Source organism: Carettochelys insculpta, chromosome 1 (genome assembly GCF_033958435.1).
Source record: "Carettochelys insculpta isolate YL-2023 chromosome 1, ASM3395843v1, whole genome shotgun sequence".
NCBI classification, from domain to species: Eukaryota; Metazoa; Chordata; order Testudines; family Carettochelyidae; genus Carettochelys; species Carettochelys insculpta.
This window is the reverse complement of record NC_134137.1, coordinates 313,168,658-313,188,888: the sequence shown is the minus strand read 5'-3', so window position 1 is coordinate 313,188,888 and position 20,231 is coordinate 313,168,658. Positions and strand designations below refer to the sequence as shown.

The window sequence follows — 20,231 nt, the reverse complement described above, 5'->3', positions numbered from 1 at the left end:
CTGTGTTCTACGTATTGCAGTTTGTGAATCAAACTTGGTGGGTGTGGGTGTGTGGAGTCATGGTGGATAATTAGCTGAACATGAGTTCCCAGTGTGGTGCTGTGATCCAAAGGGCTGATGTTCTCTTTGGATACGTAATCAGGGGAATATCAAGGAGGAACAGATAAATTATTTTCTCTGCATTTGGGCCTGGTGCAACCCTCCTGGAGTACTGTGGTTTACTTTAATGCTCATAATTCAAGAAGGATTCGGACAAATTTCAGAAGGTTCTGGGAAGGACCCCAAGGAGGATTTGAAAACATGCCTTAGGCACCACCCTCCTTCCAGTCAGGAACTCCATTTATTTAGCTTAAAAAAGAAAAGGCTAGGGAGGTGACTTCATTACAGTCTATAAGTAGCTGTATGGAGATAGATAGCGATAGTAGTCTCTCTTCAGCATGACAGAGAGAGGAATAACAAGATCCAGTGGGTGGAAGTTGAAGCTAGACAAATTCAAAATGGAATTAAAATGTACATTTTGACAGGAATGGTAACTAATCACTGGAAAAAATTACCAAGGTTCACTAAATCAAGTTTGGATGACTTTTTTAAAAGGAAGCTCTGGGAATTATTTTGGAGAGGTCTTGTGCTCTGTGATATACAGGAGGTTCATACTAGGTGATCACAGTAGTTTCTTGTACGCATCTGAGTAAATGGAGTAAATGAATGTGGTGTACGCTGGTGGGGAAGCATACTGTATCCACTCATTTGTTTTTAATTTTATTAGAAGCTCTGGCTAAAGCTGGCAACTGTATGTGTTACTGTAGGGTTTGAGAGTACGAAGAAGTAGCAACACTGATGACAAATGTTGGATCTGGAGGGTTTAAACTTCCCAGTATAAAGGAAACATGTCTAAAGCAGTGATACTTTGAGTCAGAAGATTTGGGGGTGGCAAGGAGAGGAGGAGGAGGATTGTGACCTAATGAATTGGAACTTGGTTTTCACATCAAGAATAATGTATAGAAATAATGCAGAAATAAAAGCAACATTTTTTCCCCCTGCAAGCATGAGTATGAAAAGTCGCTCGGTGAATTCATTTTAAGATAAATGTGGTATGTGTAGCTAGATGTCACCTTTGCTTAAATCTGCAGATTCATTTATTTTATTATTATTATTATTTTAAATTTCAGTCTTGGCCCTTTAGTGAGTAAAGTGAAGGAGTATCAAGTGGAGACCATTGTGGATACGCTCTGTACTAACATGCTTTCAGATAAAGAGCAGCTACGTGATATTTCAAGCATTGGCCTTAAAACAGTCATTGGAGAACTTCCTCCAGCTTCCAGTGGTAAGAAGTGACATTCTTCTCCCCTTTTTCGTTTTTAAAATGTGCGGTTTAGCTTTATTTCTCCATAGGCCAATTCTTTCATTGTAACCTATTTATGATATGAAAAGAGATGAAGGAAGCATAAAAACAAGTCACTGTAAAAAGAGCTGGAAGTAATTTGAGATTACATCTGTTGCAGGTAATATTTTCAGGCACAGTATTCCTAGGTTTTAAAATAATTGTTAAATGTCATTGTGGTCAGATTTGTAATATTTGATAGTGCATTTTTAAACTGAAATGTTTCCAATTGGAGCACTGTAATTCTGCAGTCAGGCTGTCTTGAGATTGCCTTGTTAATTTAATAGTGGAATTCCCCTTGCCAAATGCTAGCCACTTGTTTAATTCTAGAAAGTGCTCAAATACCACAGTGAGTGCAGTATATGAATTAGGCTGACTAGAAGGGAATGACTCAAAATTAATTTGGGGACTAGAATTTTCATGCTAGATTGTTTACTTTTTCTGCAGGTTGTCCTTTGTAATCAATCTAACACAATTAAAAGTCCAGATAAGTAGTACTGGTTTAAAATATGTATTGCTGAAATTTGATCATGCTATAAACTGGTAGAAAATCAGCAAAAAACTGCTTGTTTTAAAATTTTTCATATAGCACTTGTGGAAAATTTGTTTATTTTCTTTTGGCCATAGTTTGCAGGCCAAATATTAGGGCTATAAATTACTTTCAATCCACAGCACAGTTTCTCAACTGTAGTAGCATAAACAGTGATGGTAGAACATTACTACAGTGCAGTTTCTAACAGTTCAGTTTTATTTATCATAACTTATTGAAGGACTACTTCCATTTCTGTTCTTTCCATGGCTTCTTTATTCTTTGGTGTGCAATTTCTTTTGCTTTCCTTTGGTCTTTTGTCTTTCTTCCTCCTGTTCTTTACAAGGGAGAAGCTGACTCAAATCTTGAGGAAGATTTGAACTTCTAGCTCAAAGTTGCTACTTCTAGTTTACCTGTTTTTCTCATTCTTCTGAAAACAGAGTAGTCTTTAAACCATTTGGCTGTCTTATGCAGTAATTTTTTCCCCAACCTTTCTCTAGTCCTGGCACAGAAAATGGTATCATGTTTTCTTGTTAGTCATGAATTATCCAATTAGAACTGGTTTTGTGCATCTTTCCAGGCCCTGCTGTGTCTTTTTTTTCCCCATTTAGCGTACATCCATTGACTCTAGGTATGTGTTTTGATATGTTGAACTAAACATTATGAAACAGTCTCCCTAAATGTTGCCTACTTTAACTTAAGTACTGGAAAGTCCTCTTAAATGTCCTATTATATATATTAAACTAAGAAAATGCTATGCCTTTTATGCTAAATTATAAGACTCACCATTAAAGCATATGTTAATTTAAAAAAATCCTTTCTGGGGATATGCTCCCATCGCCCTCAAGGCCCTCAAATAAAACTAAAGCCAGTTGTGTTTTTATCATTTAGCAGAAATAAGCATATATAATAATTTATAAAAATAAAGTTATAGTAAATAATTTTCACTTAGCCTTTTAGGCTAGTTAATGGATCTTTTGGCAAAAATGTGTAAACCACTTGGTAAAATGAATAACATTGGGGAAATACATATTTTATAGATAATGGGTTTGGGCTGCTGTTTTCTTTTGTTCAAGGTATGTCAGTTTTATTTCTCTAATCCAGAGGAACAGAGAAAAATGAATATTCATTAAATTAAAGTTTTCATTGCAAAGAATCAAATACAGTCTTACGATTCCTATTTCTTATAATTCAACGTGTTTAGACTGTTTGCTTCTTTCCCTTTCCACTGCCAGCATGGTGATGCAAATATATCACCTGGTAGTTGGTTTGTTTTATGAAATGTTGTCTTAGTTCAGAATTTGGGAGCCATTGAATGATTAAACAAAAAGATTGGGTTTTAGGTTCAAAACAGTAATATTATTTCTTCCTGATACAATTTTTCGAGTTGTGGCTAAAACTTGAATTTTAAATTTTTCCCCTATGTAGCTCTGTTTCATGTTTACGGAAGACATTGCACAAATGTATTATGGACATTTTCAGTCACCTGTGTGGCTATCAATAATTGGCAAATACAAAGCTTCAACCAGGCAACTGCATGCCATTGCCACAAAGGATACCTGAATTCATGTGTCCGAACTGGCTCCATGCACTTCCAATCAACAAATTCCCCCTATTGCAGGCTTTCAGGGGCCTCTACTTTCTGCTGCTTCCATGCCAGCTACTCTGTGTTCCTTTGAGTTGGATGCAGATTTCTTATGTTTTAATAAAAGAAGAGCTTGCTTGGTTACAGTTTCTAGGTAGAGCAGCCTTTCAGTTTTAGTGTAATGAGGGTAATTTTAGCAGTCAATTTTGGCTTACCTTGCATAATTAGTCTTCATTTGGAGGAATTTTTGTTAAGTAATTTCCAACTGTTGTAAATTACGTTTTTTAACTCGCAAAATTCTAAGCTTGTGTTGTATTTTGCAGGATCTGCATTAGCAGCTAATGTTTGTAAAAAGATCACAGGGCGTCTTACGAGTGCTATAGCCAAGCAGGAAGATGTGTCTGTCCAATTAGAGGCATTGGATATCATGGCTGATATGCTGAGCAGGTAAGCATCCTTGTTACAAAATGTTGATAGAATGTAATTTGTTAATGCTGTGTTTTAACCCATTAAATTATTGTGAACTTATTTTTTCTGATTATTAAATTTTAGGTGGCTATAATTTAGGCTTTGAAAACATGAAAAAAAGTTGACTAACTTGTATCAAATGAGAAAAATTGAGTACAAATGAAACTTCATGCCAGGTTACAAATGTTATATTTTTGGAATATATTTAAATTTAGATGGTTGATCAGATAACTGATCATTTAAGTGTTAATATTGTTGAGAACTTCTTTAGTTATTTTCATTTTTCAGTATATTTGAAATCAGTTAATTAGTTCCTTACTTTCTCCAAATAATTTTAAAGGAATCTTTTGTATGGCATTTTGGGAATATTTGAAATGAGAATGATACAATGGACTTAAAAATCCGTTCTAGATTCAATTGGTTTGAGTTTGTGTTTTGTCTATTTTAAGGCAAGGAGGACTGCTTGTTAACTTCCATCCTTCAATTCTGACCTGTCTGCTCCCCCAGCTGACTAGTCCCAGGCTTGCTGTGAGGAAAAGAACTATCATTGCTCTTGGTCACCTGGTCATGAGCTGTGGCAATATAGTTTTTGTTGACCTCATTGAACATCTGTTGACAGAGCTGTCTAAAAATGATTCCATGTCAACAACTAGAACCTATATACAGTGTATTGCTGCTATCAGTAGGCAAGCAGGTCATAGAATAGGTAAGAGAATTTTTGTATTTTTTTCCTCTGATTCCACATATTTTTAGATATGAATGTTCACTTTCCTAATTTTCCTTTTTCAGGTGAATATCTTGAGAAAATCATCCCTTTAGTGGTAAAATTTTGTAATGTAGATGATGATGAACTACGAGAATATTGCATTCAAGCCTTTGAATCTTTTGTTAGGAGGTAAGCTACTTTTAAGGTATGTGGGTGTTTTGTTTTTGGATTTTCTTCCCATAAGTTGACTGGCTATCATTCTAATATATAGTCCTTGTATAAGGTGTAGTCTAAGCTAGTTCTTGTGCAGTTGAGTAGAGCTGTAGTGAGCCATAAAAACAAGTTTTCTTTCCTGATAGAATTGTTGCTATTTTCAGTGCAAAATATCTTTGCTAATTTTTGAAGCAGAAATCGTATCTGAATTGCGAAACAGATTTTTCTATCACTATCTTATAAAGTAAGTGCAGTTGGTGTAATATATACATAGGCACTGTACAGTAGGCTGTAATTTGCTATTCATATATAGTAACGGTCAAGGTAATTGTTTTTATAAACAGTGCTGTGGCGGAAATGCTAGATTCTCTTTAATGGAGACAGAATCTTTTTATTTCCAAAGGTACATAATGAAATTCTGTAGCAGTCAGATTAGAAGATCATAATGGTCCCTTCTCGCCTTAAAATCTCTGAATGTGAATCCTAGCAACAGCAAAGCATAATTTCCTGTCCCTCTACTTTTGCCTTCTCCGAAAAGCTGAGAGTATCTTATTGTATTGCAGTGTCAATAATTGTCACAGTAGCTTTTGGGAGCTGAATTATGTGAACTGAACTATAGGATTGCAAATTGGCTAGAGAACTGTATTTATATTTTGTTTCTATCTATGGAGGTGAAACACCATGTTTTTTCTAATCTTCTAAATTTATTCTGTGTCCACTTGGCCTAGGTTGTTCTTATAGGAAGTTCTGAATTGGCCTGAACGTTTTTTAACTGTATAAGTTGAATTCTGAGGAGAAAATATGGTATGCAATAGGAATTCTGACAGTATTAGACTTGCTAGTAAAATGAGCACTAACACAATTTTTTTCTGTTTAAGTTATTTAATTGTTCAATAATAGCCTAAGTTAAAATTGCTTCTGTTAAATTTACTATGCAGATGCCCTAAGGAAGTTTATCCTCATGTCTCTACCATTATAAACATTTGTCTCAAGTACCTTACCTATGATCCTAATTACAATTATGATGATGAAGATGAAGATGAAAATGCCATGGATGCTGATGGTGGTGGTGATGATGACGACCAAGGTATATTATCTCTTGATTTTTGGACAGAAGAGCGAGTGAGCCTAAATTGTGAGGATAGTGAACTTATCAGTAAAGGAGTTTTTTAATTCAGGTCTTTCCAAAACTTGAACGATTGTGTGACATTTTCATGTTTTCATCTTTTATTTTTGCAGTTCTGGCCATTCAATACACTTACGAAAGAGGACAGATTGAAATTTAATTTAGCTACTTAGTGTCTCCATTGGCATGGTATTGTGAGTTTAGAGGGTTATAGTAAAGAATGACATAATTGCCTGAAGATGCTTGAATGGTATAAACAGGAGGAAGGCAGAGCAGTTCTTTTAGTATGACATAACTAGAACTTGGAGGAAATTTAGAGAACGAACATAAGAATGTCCATCCTGGGTCAGACCAAAGGTCCATCTAGAAGACCAGTATTCTGTCTTCTGATAGTGTCAAATGCCAGGTGCCTGAGGGTGAATCTGCACTTATCTGACGATTGACTGTGCCGCGGTCAATGTTTTGGAGTTCCATGTTGCCATGTGTTAAGACATGGCAAAAATCAATCTCTCTGGGCACAGCTGTGGACCCTGGTACTCCATGCTATTGCATGGAATAAGAGATGTTGGTGCAAGACTGAAGAGCCCCGATCTACACTAGATAAGAAAGTGGATTTTGACATGTCAGTTCTAGCCCCAGATGGAATGAGCAGCATAGGCAATCATCAAGTGAGCCATCACTTGCTGCCCATTCCCAGCTTTTGGCAAACAGAGATCAGGGATACCATGCCTGGTCATTCTGGCTGATAGCCATTGATAGTCTTGTCCTCCATGAATTTATCTAGTGTGTGGTTTTTTTGTTTTTTGTTTTGTGTTTTTTCTTAACCCTGGTAAAGTCTTGGCCCTCACAACATCCTCTGGAAAGGAGTTCCACAGGTTGACTCTCCGTTCGGTGTAGTGCTTCCTATTTTCTACGTATTTTCTCCACAGCAGTCATGATTTTATAAACCTCTGTCATATCCCCCTTTAGTTCTCTCTCTTCCAAGCTTAAAAGTCCTTATTAATTTGTCCTATATGGCAGCCATTCTAATAATAATAATAATCTTTGTTGTCCTTTTCTGGGGCTTTTCCAGTTCCAGTGTTTTTAGATGAGGTGACCAACATCTGCACTCAGCCTTCAAGATGTGGGCATACCATGGACTTACATAGGTAGCGGGAGTTAAGATCTTCTCTGTCTTATTCTCTGTCGCTTTCTTTGTGATTCTCAGCATTGATTTTGACTGCTGCTGCACATTGCATACATGTTTTTAGAGAACTATTTACAACAACTCCAAGATATCGCTGTTGAATTAGTAACAGCCAATTTAGCCCACATAAGTTTGTACACATTGTTGGGATTATGTTTTCCAATATGCCTTACTTTACATTCATCAGCACTGAATTGCATCGTCTGTTGTGTTGCCCAGTCACCTAGTTTTGTGAGATCTTGAAACTCTTGACAGTCTGCTTTGAACTTAATTATCTTGAGCAGTTTTATATCATCTGCAAAGTGTGCCTTCTTACTGACTACCCCTTTCTCTAGATAATTTATGAATGTGTTTAAATAGGATTGGTCCCAATATGGACCCCTGGGGAACACTAATTATCCTCTCTGTTCTGAAAACTAAGCATTTATTCCCTTATGTCCTATCTTTTAACCAGTTACCAGTCCATGAGAGGACCATGACAGCTTACTTTACTGAATAGCCTTTGGTGAGGGGCCTTGTCAAAGACTTTCTGGAAATCTAAGTTCACTATGTTCACTGGATCTCCCTTGTCCACATGCTTGTTGGAGCCCTGAAAGAATTCTTGTAGCTTGGTCAGACTTGATTTCCCTTTACAAAAACCATGTGAACTCTTCTCCAACAAATTATGTTCATTCCTATATATAATTTTGTGTGTGTGTGTGTGTGTGTGTGTGTATGTGTATAAGAGAGAGAGAGAGACAATTCTGTTCTTTACTATAGTTTTCAATCAGTTTGCCCAGTCCTGAAGTTAGATTTAGTGGCCTGTAATTGCTAGGATCACCTCTAGGGCCCTTTTTAAAAAATGGCATCAAATTATCTATCCTCCATCATTTGGTAATCAGGGAAAGTGACAGATGCTTCTTTGCTTGAGATGTGTACTGTCTTTATTTATTTGTTTTACCATAAAACATGCTGCCATTGCAGAGGGTGGAATAGAACTTTCAAAAGGTCGTAATAGCACTTTGCTGTTTGACAAAGCTATGAGCAGTGGCAGAGCGATAACATCATCAGTTTGCATCTGATTATCTTTGCAGCTATAGAGTCTAGGCCACCACTCTTGCCTGGGAAAATTTCCAAGTTGCCATCAGTGGGTGCATTGTCAGTCTCTCTCTTGGTTAGATATAACAAGTATAAGATTATTGTATTGCTGCTGGATAGCTTGCTATCGTTACTGAAACTTTGACTTGTCACTTAATCAGGATTACAGAGCATAAGAACGGTAACATATACGTGGTTGTGACTCCGATTTGAATCTAAGGTGTGTCAGATAGAAAAGTGGAACATTCTCCTTCTGGGCCATCCAGTTCTGCTTTAAGTTAATTTTTAAATAGTAATACAACCATATGGTTTACTTCTGGCATGCGCTGCTTCTGGTCAGTTTTCTTTGTGAAAAATAATATGATTTAGTTTATTAATAAACAAGTCTTGCTTTTAAATAGTTTTACAAGAAGCCCCTTCAGTCATAGGAGTTGCTTCAGAGGGCTTTTTTCCCCAATAAAGGAGAATTAAAATTAATACTCTGATTAGGCATTTAATATAAATGGCTGATTTAGGAGAACTAATTTTTTAAGTTGCAATAGTGTATGTTCCTTATTACAAAATATTCAGTGCTATTTATTAAATATAATTTGCTAAATGTGTAAAACTTACCGGAGATGATGATCTTGTATATCAAATTTGGGTTCTTTGAAACACAACTTTTTGTATAAAACTGCTAGCATGGACTGCCTACTTCTGAATTTGTGCATAATATAAATTAATTTTATTTTGTCAAGGGAGTGATGATGAATATAGCGATGACGATGATATGAGCTGGAAAGTGAGACGTGCAGCTGCTAAATGTTTAGATGCCGTGGTTAGTACGCGACATGAAATGCTACCAGAATTCTACAAGACTGTCTCTCCTGCTTTAATATCAAGATTCAAAGAGCGTGAGGAGAATGTAAAAGCAGATGTTTTCCATGCATATCTTTCTCTTTTAAAACAAACTCGACCTGTGCAGAGTTGGCTGTGTGATCCTGATGCAATGGAACAAGGAGAGACACCTTTGACAATGCTTCAGAGTCAGGTTAGCTGCCAGGAGTTTTGTGTTAATTTTTTTTTGAATTTGAGAGGGCTTTGCTGATTGTTCATTGTGCTCTGCGTTCATATGGAAAGAGGTGAAATCACTATTTGTCTCTAGTTTCTTGTAGTTGTACACAGATTATGGGTTCTGATTTCAACTCATCTGAAAGGGAGCATAGGGTAAATTGGCTCAGATTACTGCAGTTTATCTGGAACTGGAATTACCTATTGGACTCATAGCCAGTGTTCAGTGCAAGATGAGCGCTTGGGTATCCATCCAGGAGAGAGTCAGGTGCTGCCCAGCTGATGAACAGTGCCTACAGCCCACCCCTCGGCAGGCATCATGTGTTTCTGTTGGTGATGCACATATGCATATGGTGATGCATTGGTGCGTGCAACAAAATTTATTCTGTCCATAGCTCGAAAAAATAAAAGGGAACACTGCTCATAGGTTGCTTGTTTTTTTAATTATTGGCTGCCCACTTATAAAAATGTTAGTCTATGAGCCTAGTTATTTGCTACATTTTATAAAACAAATCATTCATAGTCTGTGATCTGCTATAGCTGTTTAGATAAACCTGAGATTGGGAGAAAAATCTTCACAGTTAAAGGAAGGAGACACTTGATCAGTAGAACCCAATTTAACTGAAGAATGGGAAGAAGTCCATACTAACAAAGCATTTTCCAAACTGATTTAATAGGGTAATTATGTAATTGATATTTCTATTTCTAGAACTTGAGACAAAAGGTAAGACGTGTTTTTGTTAAATCAGATCATAATTTCCAAGTTAAAATTTCCAGGGTGGCATAAGTATCAGAGAGGTAGCCAAGTTAGTCTTTTTCTCCAAAAACAACGAGAAGTCCTGTGGTACCTTATAGACTAACAGATATTTTGGAGCATAAGCCTTCGTGGGCAAAGAATGCTTTGTCAGATTGGATAGTAATTGATTTGAAGATCTGAGTCTTAATCTAAAGCTGTCAAGTGTAATGAGAAATACAGTTCTTCTGAAAAATTGAAGGCATGTTCTGTTTTCTGTAATTTAAGATAACTGTGTAAAGAAAATACTAACTGTTGAACTAGTTAACAGGTGTGTAATTACTACAGGTTCCCAACATAGTTAAAGCCTTGCACAAACAGATGAAGGAGAAGAGTGTGAAGACTCGTCAGTGTTGTTTTAACATGCTAACTGAGCTGGTAAATGTTTTACCTGGAGCCCTAACACAGCATGTTCCTGTACTTGTGCCAGGTAAAAAAAAAAAAAAAAAAAAAGGAAAATTTAAATCTGTTATAGGTTAACTGTGATGACTGAGTTCAGAAGTTTCTAACCTTAAAGCCTGATACTTAAGCAGAAGTTTTGAAGGATCATTCTTAATGAAGAAAATGCCTTTCAGATGTAATTGGTAGATTAGCTTCTTTGTGAATCCACGCACATAATTTGGTGACGCTTTCATTTTGGTTAACCTTGGAGAACCAAAGTTTAAAAAGTCCTGGACTAGTAAGCTAGGTTCATTTTATCTAATATATTAACAGAATTCTTAACTTGCATGTAATTGGAAGACGAAGTTCGGGCCACATTCCCAATTAAGTGAGCATAAATACTGCCAATATTTCCACCTTTGCCACCCATGTACAGTCTTTACCATTGGTGGTAGTGGATGATCCAAATAAAAACTTTACTTTCAGATTTATTATAGAATTTACAGGGATGGTAGCTAGAAAATTGGTAAACCAAACGGCTTTTGATAGAAGCTACTGAGGAAGCTACAAATATTCAGTCTTCTATGTCACTTTTGTATAATAATCTTTCGGAGAATAACGGGCACTTTAAATAAAAAGATTGCCCTATATTGTTTAGGTGCAGCTAAAACTTCTAGCTTGTTTAAGTCTCATGATGTAGTTAAGGATGCATGTGCACATGCACACATGTGTTAAGTGTGGTCATTTTCAGCAGCTGTGTTCAGAATTTCCTTTAATAGTTAGAAGAAAAAGACGACTCAAGCGATCAATACAGTAGAACCCTGAGAGATGTGCACTCAGGTTGCGTGAATATCAGGTTAACGGGACTCTTGAGTAGTGGGGAGCTGGTTCCGGGCTGCTTGCCGCTTGGAAGCTGGGCAACTGATCAATGCAGCAGTAATGGTCAGTTACTGGCTCCTGCATGTGGCGGGCAGCCAGGGGCCAGCTCCCTGCCACTCACAGGAGCAGGAAAACTGAGCCTTGAGTGCTTTCACAGCTCCTGTCAGGGTTGGCAGCCTGACTCACGGCTGCCCACCACTGACAGGAGCTGGAAAACTGACCAGCGCAGCAGTGCTGGTCAGTTTTCCTTCTCCTGTGAGCAGCGGACAGCCCAAAGCCAGTCTCTCGGCTGCTCGCTCCTCACAGGAGACAGGACAGCGCCGGTCAACTTCCTGGCTCCCCCAAGTTATGCAAAATTTGACTTACATGGGGTTGCGCAGGAACTCAACTTATATGTAAGGCGGGGGCGGGTCTACTCTATGTGCTGTCTGGGTGGAAGATGTTTGGAAAGTTTTTATTATTTAAATCAAAGGTGACAAGGCTTTCTAGAAGAAAATGCTTCAGAGCAAAAAATGTTAGGCTGGTTTGGCTGTGTGCTTCAAGACTTTTCATGAATTCCGATGATAAAAATACAGAAATAATCTCTTTTCTTTTACAGGGATAATTTTTTCACTGAACGACAAATCAAGTTCCTCTAATTTGAAGATTGATGCTTTGTCATGTCTGTATGTGATCCTATGTAACCATTCTCCACAAGTCTTCCATCCTCACGTTCAAGCACTGGTGCCTCCAGTTGTAGCCTGTGTTGGAGACCCTTTTTACAAGATAACATCAGAGGCACTTCTGGTTACACAGCAGCTTGTGAAGGTCATTCGTCCTTTAGACCATCCTTCTTCCTTTGATGCCACACCTTACATCAAAGATTTGTTTACGTGCACCATCAAGAGACTGAAGGCTGCTGACATTGATCAGGAAGTAAAAGAGAGGGCAATCTCCTGTATGGGCCAGATCATCTGTAGCCTTGGTGATAATCTGGGCACTGACTTGCCTAGTACGCTTCAGATCTTCCTAGAGAGACTGAAAAATGAGATTACTCGGCTAACTACAGTGAAAGCTTTGACGCTGATTGCTGGCTCTCCTTTGAAGATAGATTTGAGACCAATCCTGGGGGAAGGAGTTCCTATCCTTGCCTCTTTCCTCAGAAAGAACCAGCGAGCTTTGAAATTGGGCACACTTTCTGCTCTCGATATCTTAATTAAAAATTACAGTGACAGCTTGACAGCTGCCATGATTGATGCTGTTCTAGATGAGCTTCCTCCTCTTATCAGTGAAAGCGATATGCATGTTTCACAGATGGCCATCAGTTTTCTGACTACGCTGGCTAAAGTGTATCCTTCCTCCCTCTCAAAGATCAGTGGGTCCATTCTTAATGAACTTATTGGCCTAGTGAGGTCACCATTATTGCAGGGTGGAGCCCTCAGTGCTATGCTAGAATTTTTCCAAGCTCTGGTTGTGACTGGAACAAATAACTTAGGATATATGGATTTATTACGCATGTTAACAGGTCCAGTGTACTCGCAGAGCACTGCACTTACTCACAAGCAGTCTTATTATTCCATTGCCAAATGCGTAGCTGCCCTTACGCGAGCTTGCCCTAAAGAGGGACCAGCTGTAGTAGGTCAGTTCATTCAGGATGTCAAGAATTCAAGGTCCACGGATTCCATTCGTCTTTTAGCTTTACTGTCTCTTGGGGAAGTTGGGCATCACATTGACCTAAGTGGACAAATTGAGCTCAAGTCTGTAATTCTAGAAGCGTTCTCGTCTCCTAGTGAAGAAGTCAAGTCTGCAGCATCGTATGCGCTAGGCAGTATAAGTGTTGGCAATCTTCCTGAATATCTACCATTTGTCTTACAAGAAATAACCAGTCAGCCTAAGAGGCAATATCTTCTTCTCCATTCCTTGAAAGAAATAATAAGTTCTGCATCAGTGGTAGGCCTCAAACCATATGTTGAGAACATCTGGGCATTACTGCTGAAACACTGTGAGTGTGCAGAAGAGGGTACCAGGAATGTTGTTGCTGAATGCTTGGGCAAGCTTACTTTAATAGACCCAGAGACTCTGCTTCCACGGCTCAAGGGATATTTGGCATCAGGTAGGCTGTCATTCGATATATAGACGCTGTTGAGAGGGAGGAAGGTTTTTGTACTCCAGATAATGAGTCTAAACTACACTCAATAACTTGCACTTGAGTTTTCTTATAATAAAAACCCTCTCGAGTTGTGGACAACTCAGCAAATGAGAGAGTACTACTTCTTGATACCCGATTTGACATATTTTCCATGGAGGTATACGGGGGAAGGGGGAAAAAGCATGTAAATTTACACGATACATTTATGGAGATGTGATCTGAAATTTTTGTTAAAATCTCTATAATGTTCAATCGAGTAAATATTAGATTTGTGCTTTTCAAATAAGTATTTGAATGGCTATTGGTTTAAGAATAACATTTTCTTTCACTGGAGGAAGTAGATGGTATATAACAAGAATTGCTTGTATACTTCATTTTGATAATGAGAATCTAGCTTTTGAAATAAAATAATGTGATTTTATTAGTGAAGAGCTGTAATAATATATGTAAATGGTTTTTAACGAACATGGGGACAGCAACGTTTTTTGTCAAATGAAGTATACAAACAATTTTGGGATATAATCAAAAGACTTGTGAAATATTAGTATGGTAATTCCACCTCTAGGGTTATATTGCTATAAAAATGTTTGTTTAGAACATATTCTCATGTAGGTCTACAACTGGATCTATTTATGAGTTTTCAGATAAGGCATTCATTATGTAGTGTTGATATAGAAGACAAATTTAATGTATTTCTAATTAATATTAAAAATTAATCCCTGTTTAAAATGTAATAATGGAAAATCGTGAAAAAACTTAACACCTTACCACCCAATCGGTGACATTTAATTCCTTTGAAAGCAGTATCAAGAAGTCTGTCTTAGAGAAATAGACCTACTGTGGTGAGAGAAGATGACTTAATTATAATTTAATAAAATGTAAATATATTTAAATTATTTAAGTCATTTTTTAACTAAAATGGAATGTTTGATATTAGGGTCATCATATGCTCGAAGTTCAGTGGTTACGGCTGTGAAGTTCACTATTTCTGATCATCCACAACCTATAGATCCACTATTAAAGAACTGCATAGGTAAGTTTCTTGTGTATTTTTAAAAATTAAAACTTAGCTTCCTTTAAAGCAAGTAATAATCAAACTTTTATACTAAAGTATGCAGTCTAAAGAATCCATTTTAAAGAAATGCATTGCAAATACCTTAATTAAGAACTTAACAATGACAACTTTTGGTGAAAGCTGTTATTAAAAAACTGTAGATTGAAGCTTACTGGATTCCAGTAAGGAGAACGGTAACTTTTCAGTATCGATCACTGAGATCCCAGGATGATTTCAATAGCTTCAAATTTATTATTTTTTTAAATGATGAATTTCTTTTCACGTGATTAATTTTAAATTCAAATGTGTATACACTGGGGTGGGCAATAATTTTTCATGAAGCACAACGCCAAGAATTTGGGAAGTGGTCCAGGGCCTCATTTTTCTAAGATACTAATGGAGGAGGTGCAGTGTCTGGGATGGAGATTGGATGCAGAAGGGAGCTCAGGGTAGGGGATTGAGATGAAGGAGGGGATGTAGGGTCTGGGAGGGAGTTTGGGTGAAAGGAGGGTTATGATCTGGGATGGGATGGGGGTGTTAGGTAAAGGAGGTGGGATGGGTATGAGCACAGGCTAGGACTCTGACCTGGAGTCCGAGGTTTGTGAGGGGGTTGTGATCTGGGGCAGGGGTGTAGGAGGGAGTGCAGGGTTATGCGTTGACTTGGGGAGGGGGGTTGGGATGCAGGGTCTGAAGAGGGGTTATGGGTGGAGGCGCTCTTCTGAGTGCATAATGCCTGTTCAGTTTAAGTATCTAAGATATAAAACCTTATTTGGTTGGCTGTGTCACTTGTTGTCAGATCATAGTTTTCATTTTCATATGGATTCTTAATACAGCAAACTTTTTTCATATCCAGCATTGTCACCCGGACCTCTCAAGTAATTAGCATTTTAACTGTAAACTTTAAATTTTAGTTACGTTTTCTGTAAGTACAATATAGTGAAAGTAGATACAAATAAATACAACAATCCCTCGATTGCATTCTGGGCAACCTCCATGTAAAATGAATTTTGCATAAAATGGGGAGGGGTTGGAGGAGTGGACAGCTGGGGGTATACAACGGGCAGCTTCTCCCAGCTGGGGGGGACGCAGCTGCTTGCTGTGCTGTTTCTGAGAACCTATGCCACAAGCAGCTGTGTGCCTGCCGGGCTCCCCAGACAGCTGCTTGCGGCGCTGGTTCTCCCAGCTGGGGAGTCTGGCACGCAGACAGAATCTGCGGCATGGTGTGCACTGAGCTCCCCAGATAGGGAGCTGGGCATGCGGACAACTGCTTGCAACACCAGTTCTCCCAGCTGGGAGAACCAGTGCTGCAAACAGCTGTGTCAGGGATGGCAGCCTGACTCACAGCTGCTTCTCTTAAGAGGAGTGTCTGCCGCACCTGACAGGAGCAGGAAGCTGCCTCTGTCAGGAGCAGCAAGAGTCAGGCTGCTGCCCCTGACAGGAGCTTTTTTTCCCCACTCCTGTCAGGGACGGCAGCCTGACTTGTGGCTGCCGCCTCGACAGCAGTGGTTTTTTGCTCTTGTCCAGGGCCTCAGTCGTGTTAACCCGAGACATGCAACTTGATTACATGTATCTCGAGGGTTTACTGAACAGCAAATGCAGTGTAAGTTTATGTTGTACAATACTACTATTGTTCGTAAATGAAGTATTCTGTGTACATTTTTGTTTCTTAGCACTTAATCTTGTTTAAACTTTAGTGTTCTGCAGTGCTAGGTATACCTCTCTATCATCTGGAATATTTCATTGTCTGGCATACTCCCATTTGTGGGCCTGCCAGATATGAAAGAATTTACTGTAATTCCTTGCCTTTTCATATTCAAATATGAATATTACCTCGGACTTCCCCTGCTGCCTTAGTGGGATGTATGTGTTTTCTGCAGTCATGCATTGCATCATACATTGTTCTAGGCAGTTATGCTGCGGTGTAAAGTGAAACATGAATTTGTTTAAACTTACGTTAGTTAATAACACAGTGCTGCTGCTAAACATGGCAATGTTAGTTCCATCAAAAATAGTTTGCATAGTAAAAAGATCTCATTTAAAAGGTAAAAATAAATCTCGTGGAGAAATGCTTCCAGGTTTCTGGGAGTCGCAGATAGAAACTTCTATTGGTCATTGATTTCTTTTGCATGTTTGCAGGAGATTTTCTAAAAACCTTGGAAGATCCAGATCTCAATGTGAGGCGAGTCGCCCTAGTGACGTTTAATTCAGCAGCACACAATAAACCATCATTAATAAGGGACCTTTTAGACACTGTGCTTCCTCATCTTTACAATGAAACAAAAGTCAGAAAGGAACTAATAAGAGAGGTAGGTGAACTTGGTGAGACTGCAAAGTATTTACTTAAGCGGATTTTAAATGTTAGTAAATATATTCCCTTGTAAATTTTTTTGTGTACAGGTGGAAATGGGACCATTCAAGCATACAGTTGATGATGGGCTGGACATTAGAAAGGCAGCTTTTGAGTGCATGTACACTCTTCTAGATAGCTGTCTGGATAGGCTAGACATATTTGAATTCCTAAACCATGTTGAAGATGGTTTGAAGGATCATTATGACATTAAGGTAAATAATCTTTCCATATGTGCTCAAATTTGAGCATTTTCACCTAATTAATATTATGAAATATTGGTAAAAATGGTAACTTTTAAAATATTTTTCAGTGTCTTTGCTGTGAAAATATAATTGTTTTGACTAGAAAGCCAATATAACTATTTCCTGAAAATTGTTTTTAAACATACAATGAGATATATAGTGAATGATATTTATATTAGGATGTTTGTTTTAAAACTCCTTCTATAGAAAACTAAAGAAAATACCTTAATTGTGCAGAACTTAATCATCTCTGAATTGGTTTCCCCCAACTAGATGCTAACATTTTTAATGTTGGTGAGACTGTCTACCCTTTGTCCCAGTGCAGTACTGCAGAGGCTGGATAGGCTTGTTGAACCATTACGTGCCACATGTACAACAAAGGTACTGTTTTAAACTGAGGCTTATGTTCTTGAGTAATAAATACTTCAATCTTTTTGCTGTTATATTGAAATGTTGTGAACCTGAGAGTTGAATAGTAAGTATATTACTTTTTGAGAAGCTGTCCACATGAATTTAATATTACTTGTGGTTCTGGACTGATAGTCCACAATAGGCTTGACAGCTGTAGACTTTGTGCATGACTCAACTGTGCTTTAAGGCAAGACACCAAATAATAGCTTCATTTATGTAAGGTGTGCCAGTATGTTTATGGATACCTTGACATGGTTAAGTTAGAGTATGGCATTTTAATTTTAAATGCTGATAAAAAATGATTTGGAAGGCTCATGTAAGTTGTATAAAAATAGTCTCTTATAAAATTGCAAAAAAAAAATGTGAGGAAAGGAGTATAAATCCCTTTTCTAGTCTGAATATACATGTTTACTTTTTCCAGTTTTTTTTAAAAAGATCTATGCTCTCCTACAGAAATCTGGCTGATATTTGAACAACCTGAAAACTCAGATTTTGTCATAGAAAATAAATGTGTAATATTGAATAATTTTAATTTTTAACATCTGAAGTTTAAGTTACAGAAGACTTACAGCTTGCTTCTGGAATGGAAAATAAGCAGTCTGAAGGGAGGAAATAAGTGTAAAATGGTGTCCCCCCACCCCTTATTGAATACTATCCTGCACAAACAATCTTCAAAATTTAAGTGAGGACCATCTTTTCGCTCTGTGCTTATGCAGTGCCTAGCACAATGGGTTCCTGGTCCGTGATGAGGGTTCCTAAGGTTTGATGATACAAATAATTATCTTCTAACTTCATAGCTCCTACCCAGTTTTTTGTTACTCATTAATCTGCAACTTATTTCACTTGATTTGATTCAGGGAGTTTCTTTCAAAGATGAAATCCAATTTGTGTACCATTAATATTTCTTGTATAGGAATTATATTAAAACAGTCTAACTGATAAGAATATGCTTTGATCAGTATGTGCCTTGCTCTAGTCTAATTTGTGCTTCTGCAATTCTCATGGTCATGTTTATAGCGTTGTTACAGATTGTATGAAATTGAACCAGTTTGACTGCTGAATTGTAACAGAGAGGTAGCAGTGTTAGTCTGTATCCTAACCAAAAAAAAAAAAGCAGGCAGTTTGGTGTTTGCTTTGAGTCTGTGTAATGATTTGCTCACTCAGATTTTTGGAGGTGGGGAGGGAAGGTTAGGACTGGTTTTGCTTAATCTGCAATTTTCAGTGTCTAAAGTTTTTTGTTTTTTTTTTTTTTAATAAGACAGCTAAATATCAGATGCACAACTGCTGTTCAGTCTCCTGTGGTTGCCTTTGTATTCTTTCCATCTTAAAAAAAATCTTGTGCAGTATAAATTATTTCAGTTGCTTGTCAAATTAAAGTGGCAATATGGAAGGAAAGACACCTTATGTGGACTTGTTTTAAGAACTCAGTTTTAACTATAAGCTTCCTAAATATACTACTTTTTCTTCAGGTAAAGGCAAACTCAGTGAAACAGGAATTTGAAAAACAAGATGAACTGAAGCGGTCTGCCATGAGGGCAGTGGCAGCCCTTCTAACCATTCCAGAAGCAGAGAAGAGTCCTTTAATGAGTGAATTTCAGTCACAGATAAGTTCTAATCCTGAGCTGGCAGCCATTTTTGAAAGTATCCAGAAGGATTCATCATCCACTAACTTGGAATCAATGGACACTAGTTAGATGTTTGTTCAAAATGGGGACCATTACGTTCAACCATATGATGCACTGAATTGACAGGTTAAGAGTAAGAAACAGAAAAAATATCTAATCTTCACATTGTTCCACTTTATTTACCTTTATGAAGACAGTTGGCTTTTTCCCATTGTTGCTCTTCTAGCATTTATTCCAGAAATATGTATTTCCATGATCCAGAAGTTGTAAGCCACTCATATTTTAGTGGATTTGGCCACATTTGAAATGGACATAAAAGATTAAAATATGGTGTATGGAGATAGGTTCCAACATTCATTTGCCCTGTAATGTTCAGGATTAAAATGTTAAAAATTTGTGACCATGATTTTTTTTTCTTTTTTGTTTTTCTTTCTGTAAAAAAAAAACAAAACAAAACAAAAAAAAACCCAACAACAACCACCACCATGTTTTTGTATAACTTTTACTCTTTTGTGTTTCAGCTACATAAATTGATTTGGCTGGCTGATGAGAAATTGTTTTGTGTAAGATTTATTATATTGCAAAGGGGTTGGACACAGTTTAAAAAATGGAGACATAAATAAATGTCATTTTTAAAGGTGTGGGGATGAGAAAATGAATATCCCTGTTGTGCACACTAACTTTTGCATGAGCAAGTTTACAAATATATACTGTCTGTAAAACAGCACGTGCAGTTTATTCCTAATACATGTTTAAATAAGTAATACTGTATCAGTGTAAGCTTCAGGTATTTATTTATACACAGATAATGCATTCATAGAGGAAAGGGAGAGGGTTACTTTTTAATCTGTTTTTCTAAGTGCAGGTGTGGTGCACTACAGGTATTCCTACAGTGAAAGTAATCTTATTCACGAAACCAGTGTTTCCCAGTGTGGAAGATGGATCCCACTGAGGCTTCTGAGGTTAGATGAGCAAGGTGGTTGGGCAGAGAATAGCAGACGGGAGAAAACTACATAACTGTGGACCCCCGTGTACCTTTTGTAAATG

General features: G+C 37.6%; 1 protein-coding gene across 2 annotated transcripts in view; it reads left to right on the top strand.

Annotated features, from left to right (window-relative positions):
• The window catches only part of CAND1 (cullin associated and neddylation dissociated 1), a 55,570-nt gene extending 35,664 nt beyond the window's left edge, over positions 1 to 19,906 (top strand). The window contains exons 3-15 of one of the 2 annotated variants that reach the window (XM_075013389.1): positions 1,184 to 1,324; positions 3,819 to 3,942; positions 4,413 to 4,669; positions 4,753 to 4,858; positions 5,821 to 5,969; positions 9,009 to 9,301; positions 10,403 to 10,544; positions 11,973 to 13,466; positions 14,440 to 14,535; positions 16,693 to 16,862; positions 16,954 to 17,118; positions 17,422 to 17,529; positions 19,029 to 19,906. In XM_075013389.1, coding sequence (XP_074869490.1) covers positions 1,184 to 1,324; positions 3,819 to 3,942; positions 4,413 to 4,669; positions 4,753 to 4,858; positions 5,821 to 5,969; positions 9,009 to 9,301; positions 10,403 to 10,544; positions 11,973 to 13,466; positions 14,440 to 14,535; positions 16,693 to 16,862; positions 16,954 to 17,118; positions 17,422 to 17,529; positions 19,029 to 19,253 — 3,470 coding nt within the window. In that variant the 3' untranslated portion in view covers positions 19,254 to 19,906. Of the gene's footprint in view, positions 1 to 1,169; positions 1,325 to 3,818; positions 3,943 to 4,412; positions 4,670 to 4,752; positions 4,859 to 5,820; positions 5,970 to 9,008; positions 9,302 to 10,402; positions 10,545 to 11,972; positions 13,467 to 14,439; positions 14,536 to 16,692; positions 16,863 to 16,953; positions 17,119 to 17,421; positions 17,530 to 19,028 lie in introns of both variants that reach the window. The other variant, XM_075013382.1, reaches the window with a different exon arrangement.
• The last annotated feature ends 325 nt before the right edge of the window (positions 19,907 to 20,231 follow it).